Source organism: Schistocerca serialis, chromosome 1 (genome assembly GCF_023864345.2).
Source record: "Schistocerca serialis cubense isolate TAMUIC-IGC-003099 chromosome 1, iqSchSeri2.2, whole genome shotgun sequence".
Classification (NCBI taxonomy): Eukaryota; Metazoa; Arthropoda; class Insecta; order Orthoptera; family Acrididae; genus Schistocerca; species Schistocerca serialis.
The window spans coordinates 1,273,729,259-1,273,741,645 of NC_064638.1; the positions used below are offsets into that span (position 1 = coordinate 1,273,729,259).

The 12,387-nt window shown below is 39.4% G+C and overlaps 1 protein-coding gene across 2 annotated transcripts in view; it reads right to left on the minus strand.

Annotated features, from left to right (window-relative positions):
* The window catches only part of LOC126419526 (maternal embryonic leucine zipper kinase-like), a 426,839-nt gene that overhangs the window by 400,249 nt on the left and 14,203 nt on the right, over positions 1-12,387 (minus strand). Inside the window, exon 2 of one of the 2 annotated variants that reach the window (XM_050086719.1) lies at positions 1,281-1,432. The exons of the other annotated variant lie outside the window; for it this stretch is intronic. Within the exon in view, the coding sequence (XP_049942676.1) occupies positions 1,281-1,424 (144 nt within the window). The 5' untranslated portion in view covers positions 1,425-1,432. The remainder of the gene's footprint in view (positions 1-1,280; positions 1,433-12,387) is intronic. 2 annotated transcript variants of the gene reach the window in all.

Genomic DNA, 12,387 nt, shown 5'->3' on the forward strand with positions numbered 1-12,387 from the left:
GTGGTGGTGGTGGTGGTGGTGGTGGTGGTGGTGGGAGGATGTAAGGGACAGGTCTTGCATCTAGGTCTATTACAAGGGTATGAGCCATGAGGTAAGGGATTGGGAGCGGGGGTTGTGTAAGGATGGACAAGTATATTGTGTAGGTTCGGTGGACAGCAGAATGCCACTGTGGGAGGGGTGGGAAGGATAGTGGGCAGCACATTTCTCATTTCAGGGCACAGTGAGAGGTAATCAAAACCCTGGCACAGAATGTAATTCAGTTGCTCCACTCCTGGGTGGTACTGACTTACAAGGGGAATGTTCCTCTGCGGCTGGGCAGTGAGACTTTGGGAGGCGTTGGGAGACTGGAAGGATAAGGCATGGGAGATTTGTTTTTGTACAAATGGTTCAAATGGCTCTGAGCACTATGGGGCTTAACATCTGACGTCATCAGTCTCCTAGAACTTAGATCTACTTAAACCCAACTAACCTAAGGACATCACACACATCCATGCCCGAGGCAGGATTTGACTCTGCGACCGTAACGGCCGCATGGTTCCAGACTGAAGTGCCTAGAACCGCTCAGCCACACCAGCCGGCTGTTTTTGTACAAGGCTGGGAGGACAATTATGGTCAGTGAAGGCTTCAGTGAGGTATATTTTGAGAGGGACTGCTCGTCACTGCAGATGCAACGACCATGGTTGGGTAGGCTGTATGGAACGGACTTCTTGGTGTGGAACGGACTTCTTGGTATGGAACGGGAGGCAGCTGTTGAAGTGGAGGTTTCGCTGGTGGTTAGTAGATAGCAACTTTCCTTCTCATAATATTGTTACATTCCATCCTGGATTTTCCATTGTTTGATTTACTTAAATATAGCATTTTTTCAAAAAATAGGGTTGGTAACAAAAAATGATACGAGGAAAACTGTAAAAGATAACAAAATATCTCTCCTTCCTAACTTCAAGACTGAACCACCGTGTAAGTCGACAAGTTTTCAAAAATTAAGAGAAATGAAAGCTTTCCCATAAAGGTTTCTCAAATTTCGTCGTTTAACATGGGATAGCATAGGCACCACCACTTCGTCCACTCTTCTCTTTTCAAAAAAAAACTATTTAGCAAGGTGTAGAAGAAAATGAGGAGAGTCACTCTTAAAAGTCTGCAACACTCCCTTTGCACAAATATTAATAACATTTTTTAAAAAATATCTGTCTAATGTTTTAAACTTCTGTCTAACAATTCTAAATGGTAGGCAGTTGGATTTTATATTTTAAATTTGCATGAAGTAAGTTAAAAACACTTACCCCAAGTCCTGACTTGTTCATTATCTTGATAGCCACTTTCTCCCTGGTTAGCAAGTGTGTTGCAAGTTTAACCTTTGCAAATCCTCCACAACCAATTGTCTTTTCTATTTCATATTGAGCCTTGAGATTGCTGTACCTGACCATCTTTCACACTGTAAAATACAAAAGCCTTGAGGTTTCCCTGTAGTAATTCACGGACAACAGGGTAAAAAGTGAATATATTTTCTCAACACCTCATAGCAGAACAATGTCATATTTAACACAAAACTATGTTTGTTCTCATTGATATTTATGTAAAGTAGTTATCAGTTTTGTCACTGACAGATAACAGTCAAGTTGCATCCATAAAGACATTAGATTGCTGGATAATGAAACCTCGAAAGTTACAGACATTACATGGGCCCACAGTCTTCTGTTGTAACACAGACAATGGTGTCACACTGTGTGCTCCAAACAATTATTATGTAGCAAAACACCTCCACTGATTTCTTAACCATGTTTTCTTACTGGTAGAATCACTGAGTACAGGATGTTGTCTTTAAAACAAACAGTAAGTAAACCGACAGAGTTAAACCATTTCTAGAAATGTTAACCAGGTTTGAAACTGTGCCCTTCAACACCATGCACACGACGGCATTGAGTGAATGTTTCATTATCGACTTGACTCCTGGTTTGTTGTTCAGCTATTCCCTCCCATGTGTGACAGTCCTGCAGGGGACACACTGAGGAGTTTGGAAAAATTGGAGGAATGGTTTTCATAAATTTAAACCTTCAGGCACATTCAGCTGGATTAGTTGACAATGTTGTGCAGGTAAATATCCACACTAAAGTTCTCTCAGATGCAGTGAACACCAGTCAGATGTTTCATTACAATGAAGATTCCTTTCCAGTGTGATAGTTCATTTTCACTATTAATAGCTTTTGTTAAGAAGCATTCTCTCAAATGGATTGGTCTATGAACTCCTGTAGGAAGGCAGTGTTGCTGTAAAAGGTAGATCATCTTTGGGTGATTCATGCTGGTGACGCGGAGGTTGACTGAGCACAATGTTTTTGCACAGTACTGCTACTGAGGAGGATCTTCGCATTTGCCAGAGAAGGATCTGCACTTTTGATGGCCAGAGATAAACAGAAAATTTCTTTTGATGTATTGCCCCTTAAATTTCTGTTGTCCCGTGTGAGTCACTAAATACTTCCCCCATGTGGATACAGGTTGTATAGTATGTTGTGAAGATTTGTAACGGAACAGTATTACTTTATATATTTTTGTAATGTCTTTTTAGTGCAACTGATAACTTATTAATGATAATTTCAATGTTTTTGATGTTGTGGAGAGACATCATTAAATTGCTACATAAGTATTTTGTAATGTGGAATTTAGCACCTTATTTACATAGAAATGATTATTTGCAACTATTATAATTGTCAATTTTTGTTCTTTTCCTGAGGAAGCTTTCTCCCCTCGTCATTTACGTTCTTCGGCCTCTCTCTTTGGGAGAAACATACAGTAGACTGATCCCAGTGGATAATGCCCTTATAGGGTTTTCCAGCGGGTTTTATTTTCCATTTTTTGGTACAAAATTTTCTTTGGGCAAAGAGTCCAGCTGGCAGAATGCAGTGGACAGTGTCTAACAGGACATGGATTAAGTAAACTGCACATAATAGTGCACTCTACAAGATTTCAATATTTGTGCCTAAGGTGGCACAATTTATGGAAGAATATGACAATTAATATGTTTTGCAGTGGCAAGCCATTTTATACAAATTGTAGCAGTGAATGCAAGATATTTTTCGGCAAAAGTTGGTGCTGCAAGAATTGCACCTTAATTACACCACGAGTGGTTCCAATAGGTAGAATACAGTGCATGTTTTGACTACTTGCATAATAAGAGATGTGAAGATGCTGCAAAAGCAAACTTGCATGAAAGTCTTAAATGCACTGCAACTGAAAAGGCAAGCTCTTGACATCTTATTTTATAACAAGTATTGTTACAGGACAGACAGACATCTGAAAAGGAAAGTATGATGATTTTTTTTTTTTTTTTTTTTTTTTTTTTTTTTTTTTTTTTGGGGGGGGGGGGGGGCACAACATAACAACAATGATGTTGCATTAGTTTACAAGTACCTTACAATCATTTTTGCTTAAATCCTAGTAAAATACTATTTGCCAACTATGAAAGAGATTGCAGTTAACATTAAAATTGGTTTGGTAAATTTTCATAAGAAAATGCTGAAGTACAAACTTGATGGGCTGCACTGCAAGTGTACTTGATTAATTTAACTTGCTTAGTTTCTCACAACACAAGCAAATTCAACTAGATAATAACAGAGAAGTTCAATTTTAATCAAAAGTTTTATAAATTTGATTGTTAAAAAAGACTGTCACTAAATGTCCTGTGAGTTTTATTCTGATACTTAAAATTATGGTTGCATTCATTTGAAAACAATTTCATTGGCTATTTTAAGATCAATTAAAGAGTAGAGAACTTAGAGAACTATTTTCAAAACTTGGCCCTCTGGGTCTGGGAAACTTTTTTTGTAGACAGTATTATTTACACTGATCAAGTTGTAAATACTGTGTTTTGAAGACAAAAACAAAATTATCAAATTGATAGACAAGGTAAGAGTAAAGTGTAGAGTTAAATATTGTTTCTACAGAGAACTAGCACACTAAAATTCCACTAAATGCCCTAGAACAATCACATTTGCCTCAACAATAATAAAACAGGTTTACACGTGGTTAACTTTAATAACAGAAGAGTTAAATTTAAGTAAAAGCAGTTTTTAAGAGTAATTTGTAATAATCTCTGCAAGTTCGTAGTTAGATGCTACGATAAGTACTCAAGGTTCTAGCGAGGTATACAGTTTAGTAGGTGTGACCAACCCCCGTAATAAAAGATGACAAAACTTTATGATATTGAGAGGTGAACAAATGGTTGTTACATACTAGTAGACAAGGATGCTATTTTAATGCTCAGGTGTTTCACAATTGTGGCACGGAACTAAAGGTTGCAGGTCCATGTGGCTATATACTTGTTTGCTCACAGTGTAGCCGTTTCAGTGCTTTAACTGTTAGATGGTGATACAGCAAGCTTTTGTATGGCAAATATTTTCCCCTCACTCAAATGTCCCACAAGGCCTGCCCATCGAGGCACATGGGGCACTCACAGGATGACACCACACGGTTCCCTGTACAATTAATGCAATGGGGGAAGGAGGTGTGCAACTGGAGGGGTCAACAGAAGAAAGTGCTAACTGTCACTTCAGTAAGAAAAAGTCTCATCACAATCTGCTGTGTTTTGGAATGCACCACATTCTGGAAACAAATATGTATCTATGTACCACTAGAAAGCAAAGTCTATATAAACCCCTTAGTCTTACTGTATTTATGTCCCTTTTTTGGATTTAATCAAACTTGAAACTTGTAGTGTCTCAAAATTCAAACTTCTAGATTAGCACTTTCTTCTGCCAATCCCTTCAATTCTCTGCTACAGTTTACACATTTGGTTGCATTTCCACATGGCATGTGAGATCAGTGCATCAGGTTCATTATTTAGAATATTAGTGCCTCACATTGGTGACATCAGAACCTACCTCTGGATTAAATGTGAGCTCTGCCCTATCGAATGTAAGGGACAGGGTACTAATAGGCACTAATTCATTATCTACCCTCTTTGTAATACGCTTCCCAGCCACCAACTTTTCTACATTAAAAATGGAAAATATTCTATCGAATAGAAGGAGTTGTCAATGACAAACTTTTTCAGTTTCTTTTCACATTTAACTTTGCTGTCTGTTTGTTATGTTATATCACTGGTAAGTTTAAGGAGTCTGTAAATTATGACAATTATGTGGCCAATAAGTGGATTAAGGATGGAAAAGACCCACCTTACTGTAATAACAAGATTCGGACACTGCTGAGGAAGCAGAGGCTGTTGCACTCTCAGTTCAAAAGAGAACTCGTAGATGACAAGCAAAGATAGCAGAGATACATGCATCTGTGAAAAGATCTATGCACGAAGCGTACAACTACTACCACTGTCGTACCTTAGCAAAATATCTGGCAGAGAGCCCGAGAAAATTCTGGTCCTATGTAAAATCGCAAAGAGGGTCTAAGGCTTGCATCCAGTCATTTGCTGACCAGTCTGGTGTGGTAGTTGAACATAGCAAAATTAAAGCCGAAGTTTTAAATTTCATGTTCAAGAAGTCATTCATGCAGGAGAATCATACAAATATACCATCATTTGATCATCAAACAGGCTCCCGTATGAATGACGCTGTAATAAGCATCCCTCGTGTAGAGAAATAACTGAAGGAGTTGAAAACAAATAAGTCACCACGTCTGGATGGAATCCCAATTTGGTTTCTCAAAGAGTATTCTACGGCACTGACCCCTCCCTTAGCTTGCATTTATCACAAATCGCCCACCCAGCACAAAGTCCCAAGCAATTGGAAAAAAGCACAGGTGACTCCTTTTTACAAGAAGGTCAAAAGAACGGACTCTCGGAATTACAGACTAGTATCCCAAACATCAGTTTGCTGCAGAATCCCTGGACATGTTCTCAGTTTGAATATAATAAATTTTCTTGAGACCGAGAAACATATGTCCATGAATTAGCTTGGTTTTAGAAAGAAAAACTCAGCTTGCCCTTTGCTCATGTGATATACTGCAAACTGTGGATGAAGGGCAGCAGATAGACTCCATATTTCTAGATCTCCATTGCAGGCTGTTAAAGAAGGTACAAGGATATGGAATAGATTCATAGATAAGCGAGTGGCTCAAGGACTTCTTGAGGTATAGAACCCAGCGTGTTATCCTCGACAGTGAATGTTCATCGAAGACAAGCGTATCATCAGGAGTGCTCCAAATGAAGTGTGATAAGACCCCTGTTATTCTCTGTACACATAAATGATTTAGCAGACAAGGTGGGCAGCAACCTGCAGTCGTTTGCTGATAATGCTATAGGTACGGAAGGATACAAGATGAATGTGATGACGAATGCAGCTAGCTCTAAATGTAGAAAAACAAACCCATTATGTTCTGATACAGCATTAGCACTGTCCTGCTTAACGGTCACATTGATTAAATATCTGGGTGTAACATTGCAAAGCAATATGAAATGGAATGACCACATGAGGATTGTAGTAGGAAAGGTGAACGGTCGACAGAATTCTAGGAAAGTGTTGTTCATCTGTACAAGGTGTGTTCAAAAAGTGAGCTGTGACTTTATATTTTTATGAAAAAAAATTATTTATTCATCAATTATTTTGTTGTCCCCTTCAAAATAATACCCTTCAGATACAATACACTTGTGCAAACACTTCTTCCAATCCTCAAAGTACTTCTCATAAGCACTTTTTGGTACAGCCTTGAGTACTTCCAGTGATGCAGTTTTTTTTTTATTTCCTCAGTCGTTGAAAATCTTTGTCCTTTCATAGGTCTCTTTAGTTTTGGGAACTGGGAAAAGTGGCAGGAGCCAAATTCAGTGAATATGGTGGCTGAGGCATGATTGTCGTGTGATTTTTGGCCAAAAAGTCCCATGAGCAATGATGAATGAGCAGGTGCAGTATCATGATGCAAAAGCCATGAATTGTTTTTCCACAATACAGGACTATTTTTGCATATTGGTTTTAGCAAATGGTGCATAACATCAATGTAATACTCCTTATTGACTGTACAACCTTAAGGCAATAGTTCATGATGCACTACACCACGGTAATTAAAAAAAAAAAAAAAAAAAAAAACAGTGAGCAAAACTTTGACATTTCATCGAGCGCGGTGTGCTTTTTTCGGTCTTGGCTCTCCACAATGCTTCCATTGGGACAATTGGGCTTTGGTTTCAACGTCATAATCATAAATCCATGTTACGCCACAAGTTATGACCCTTTTGAGCAAATCAGGATCATCACTGACGTCATTCAAGATCTCCTGAGTGATGCTCATGCGATGGTTCTTCTGATCAAAATTGAGAAGTTTTAGAACAAACTTCGCTGACACATCTAATGCCCAAAAAATCCGGATTCAAAGAACATTTCCAAAATTCTTGTGTGTCTCTCTAATCTACCAGTAATAAATCTATACCTCAATTAAAATAACTTGGCGACTAACATTTCAAAGACTATGGTGATAGGGGCCATCCGTCAGCCAATCACAGATCTCACTCGAGCGCTATGTACCCTTAGAGTTTCCTGCTCTCTAGATGTGTGCAGAGCCCTGTCGTGTGTCTGGTAACCCACCAGCAACACTGCACCCCACTCCACCCCCGTCAGAGCAATCTGTCAATCACAAAGTTACTTTAACTGAAATATAGCAGCACACCTCAGCATTTTCCCACATTTAAAGCAAGGTGCCACTCAACATGCCAAATAGAAATTCTGTGAAGTCGTCCTATATCCTCCTTGAGGTCCTCAAAATACTACATTTTCTCAAACACTACAGCATCATCATCATCAACAAACAGTCACAGACTCCTGCTCACCGTATCTGTCAGATCACTAATGTATACAGGGTGTTACAAAAAGGTACGGCCAAACTTTCAGGAAACATTCCTCACACACAAAGAAAGAAAATATGTTATGTGGACATGTGTCCGGAAACGCTTACTTTCCATGTTAGAGCTCATTTTATTACTTCTGTTCAAATCACATTAATCATGGAATGGAAACACACAGCAACAGAACGTACCAGCGTGACTTGAAACACTTAGTTACAGGTAATGTTCAAAATGTCCTATGTTAGCGAGGATACATGCATCCAGCCTCCATCGCATGGAATCCCTGATGCGTTGATGCAGCCCTGGAGAATGGCGTATTGTATCACAGCCATCCACAATACGAGCACGAAGAGTCCCTACATTTGGTACCAGGGTTGAGTAGACAAGAGCTTTCAAATGTCCCCATAAATGAAAATCAAGAGGGTTGAGGTCAGGAGAGCATTGAGACCATGGAATTGGTCCGCCTCTACCAATCCATCGATCACCGAATCTGTTGTTGAGAAGCGTACGAACACTTCGACTGAAATGTGCAGGAGCTCCATCGTGCATGAACCACATGTTGTGTCATAGTTGTAAAGGTACATGTTCTAGCAGCACAGGTAGAGTACCCCGTATGAAATCATGGTAACATGCTCCATTGAGCGTAGGTGGAAGAACATGGGGCCCAATCAAGACATCACCAACAATGCCTGCCCAAACGTTCACAGAAAATCTGTGTTGATGACGTGATTGCACAATTGCGTGCGGATTCTCGTCAGCCCACACATTTTGATTGTGAAAATTTACAATTTGATCACATTGGAATGAAGCCTCATCCATAAAGGGAACATTTGCACAGAAATGAGGATTGACACATTGTTGGATGAACCATTCGCAGTAGTGTACCCGTGGAGGCCAATCAGCTGCTGATAGTGCCTGCACACGCTGTACATGATACGGAAACAACTGGTTCTCCCGTAGCACTCTCCATATAGTGACATGGTCAACGTTACCTTGTACAGCAGCAACTTCTCTGACGCAGACATTAGGGTTATCGTCAACTGCACGAAGAATTGTCTCGTCCATTGCAGGTGTCCACGTCGTTCTAGGACTTCCCCAGTTGCAAGTCATAGGCTGGAATGTTCCGTGCTCCCTAAGACATCGATCAATTGCTTCGAACGTCTTCCTGTCAGGACACCTTCGTTCTGGAAATCTGTCTCGATACAGAGGTACATAGAGCATAGTAACCACTGACTTTCCTTTGTGAAAACTATGCTGCATGTCCTTGAGGAATTTGTCGTCTTTTGAGTAACTTGGTATTGGGTGTTTTGTAAGGATTCCATAAGTTTTGGTAAAATTGTAATTATTGAAATAGGTCTAAAATTGGACGCTTACAATGGGTCACCTGTTTTGTAAACTGGTGTAGTCTGTATCTGATATCTGATTCTGGATTTCTGGGAAAATGGTGAAGGATAAACATTAGTTAATTACTATGGCTAGTGATCTTTGGTAAAAAAAAAAAAATAAATAAATAAATAAAATTCTGTTACAAGCCAATAATGCCAATAGTAGCCAAAATATTATTAAAAGTGAAACCCTTGTGGCTACAATAAGCCACAAGGGTTTCACTTTATGGTTGAGTACCATGAAGACCTCATTTCTGTTGAGTTTGCCAATCTATGCAAATCATGAATCCCAATTTTTAAACATATCGTAGTGTTTTGCATGGTTGCGAATGAGAAGCTACACTGATGTTTTAGGAGGTATAACTTGAATAGCAACACTCTCATTTCAGAAAAATTTAGAATACCTCAAGCGCTGGAACTCTGTTTATGGTCTATAAGTGGTGTGCAAGGTGTACGAGACGGACGAAATGTCCTCAGAGTTCAGGGTGAGTATAATAATTCCAGTTCCAAAGAAAGCAGGTGCTGACGGGTGTGAACATTACTGAACTATTACTTTAAAAAGTCATGGCTGCAAAATACTAACATGAATTCTTTACAGAAGAATAGAAAAACTGGTAGAAGCCAACATCAGGGAAACTCAGTTTGGATTCGGGAGAAGCATAGGACCATGCGAACCACTACTGACGCTGTGGCCAATATTAGAACATAGGTTATGGAAGCTCAGACTTACTTTTAGAGCATTTGTAACTTAAAGGGAGCAAAAGGCTATTTACAACTTGTACAGAAATTAGATGGCAGTTAACATGAGTAGAAGGTCATGAAAGGGAAGCAGTCGTGGAGAAGGGAGTGAGACAGCAATGTTACTCAATATGTACACTGAGCAAGCAGTAAAGGAAACCAATGAAAAATTTGGAGTGGGAATTAAAGTTCAGGGAGAAGTAGTACACACTATGAGGTTTTCCGTTGATGACATAATTCTATCAGAGACAGCAAAGGACTTGGAAGAGCAGTGGAATGGAATGGACAGTGTCTTCAAAGGAGGATATAAGATGGATATGAGCAAAAGAAAGACAAAGATAATAGAATGTAGCAAAATTAAATCAGGTGATGCTGAAAGAATTAGATTAGGAAATGAGACATTTGGAGTAGTAGATGAGTTTTATTATTTGGATAGCAAAATAGCTGATGATGGCTGAAGTAGGGAGGATATGAAATGTAGACGGGCAATGGCAAGAAAAGTGTATCTGAAGAAGAGAAATCTGATAACATTGAATATAGATTTAAGTGTTGGGAAGGCTTTTCTGAAAGTATTTGTATGGAGTGTAGCCGTCTATGGACTGAAACTAATACTGTATGCAGATTCAGAAGGATGTAGGTTGCAGTAGTTACTCGGAGATGATGAAGCTTGCACAGGATAGAGTAGCATGGAGAGCTGCATAAAACCCGTCTCAGGACTGAAGATCACAACAACAACAACAACTAGTGATCCCTTGAGGCCTCAGAATCTGCCCTACCAACTGATCGCTCCTTGTAGTCAATTTGCGTCACACATTTCTTTTCTCCCCAAGTCTACCAATCCTACTTAGTACCTCCTCATTAGTTACGTGATCTACCTGCCTACTCTTCAGCATTCTTCTGTAACACCTCATTTCAAAAGCTTCTGCTCCCTTCTTGTCTAAAATGTTTATGGTCCATGTTTCGGTCCATAGATGGCTACACCAAATACAAATACTTTCAGAAAAGCCTTCCCAACACTTAAATCTACATTCGATGTTAACAAATTTCTCTTCTTCAGATACACTTTTCTTGCCATTGCCTGTCTACATTTCATATCCTCCCTACTTCAGCCATCATCAGCTACTTTGCTATCCAAATAAGAAAACTCATCTACTACTCCAAATGTCTCATTTCCTAATCTAATTCTCTCTGCATCACCTGATTTAATTTTACTACATTCTATTATCCTTGTCTTTCTTTTTCCTCATATCCATCTTATATCCTCCTTTGAAGACATTGTCCATTCCATTCAACTGCTCTTCCAAGTCCTTTGCTGTCTCTGATAGAATTATGTCGTCATCGGAAAACCTCATAGCGTGTACTACTTGTCCCTGAACTTTAATTCACACTCAACATTTTTCAGTGGTTTCCTTTACTGCTTCCTCAGTGTACATATTGAGTAACATCGCTACAATCCTGTCTCACTCCCTTCTCCACGACTGCTTCCCTTTCATGACCTTCAACTCTTGTTAACTGCCATCTGCTTTCCGTACAAGTTGTAAATAGCCTTTCGCTCCCTGCATTTTACCCCTGCCAACTTCAGAATTTGAAAGAGTATTCCAGTCAACATTGTCAAAAGCTTTCTCTAAGTCTACAATTGCTAGAAACGTAGGTTTGCCTTTCCTGACTCTTTCTTCTAAGACAACTCGTAGGGTCAGTATTGCCTCACGTGTTCCAACATTTCTAAGGAATCCAAACTGATCTTCCCTGAGGTCAGCTTCTACCAGTTTTTCCATTCGCCTGTAAAGAATTCGCGTTAGTTTTTTCAGCTGTGACTTCTTAAACCGATAGTTCAGTAATTTTCACATCTGTCAACACCTGCTTTCTTTGGGATTGGGATTATTATATTCTTCTTGAAGTCTGAGGGAATTTCGCTTGTCTCATACATCTTGCTCACCAGATGGTAGAGTTTTGTCAGGACTGGCTCTCCCAAGGCTGTCAGTAGTTCTAATGGATTGTTGTCTACTCCCGGGAACTTGTTTTGACTTAGGTCTTTCAGTGCTCTGTCAAACTCTTTGAGCAGTATCATATCTCCCATTTCATCTTCATCCTCTTCCATTTCCATAATATTGTCCTCAAGAACATTGCCCTGTATTGACCCTCTATATACTCCTTCCACCTTTCTGCTTTCCCTTCTTTGCTTAGCACTGGGTTTCCATCTGAGCTCTTGATATTCATGCAAGTGGTTCTCTTTTCTCCAAAGGTCTCTTTAATTTTCCTGTAGGCAGTATCTATCTTACCCCTCGTGATATAAGCCTCTACATCCTTACATTTGTCCTCTAGTCATTCCTGCTAAGCCATTTTGCACTTCCTGTCAATTTCATTTTTGAGATGTTTGTATTCCTTTTTGCCTGCTTCATTTACTGCATTTTTGTATTTTCTACTTTCATCAATTAAATTCAGTATCTCTTCTGTTACCCAAGGATTTCTACTAGCCCTCGTCTTTTTACCTAC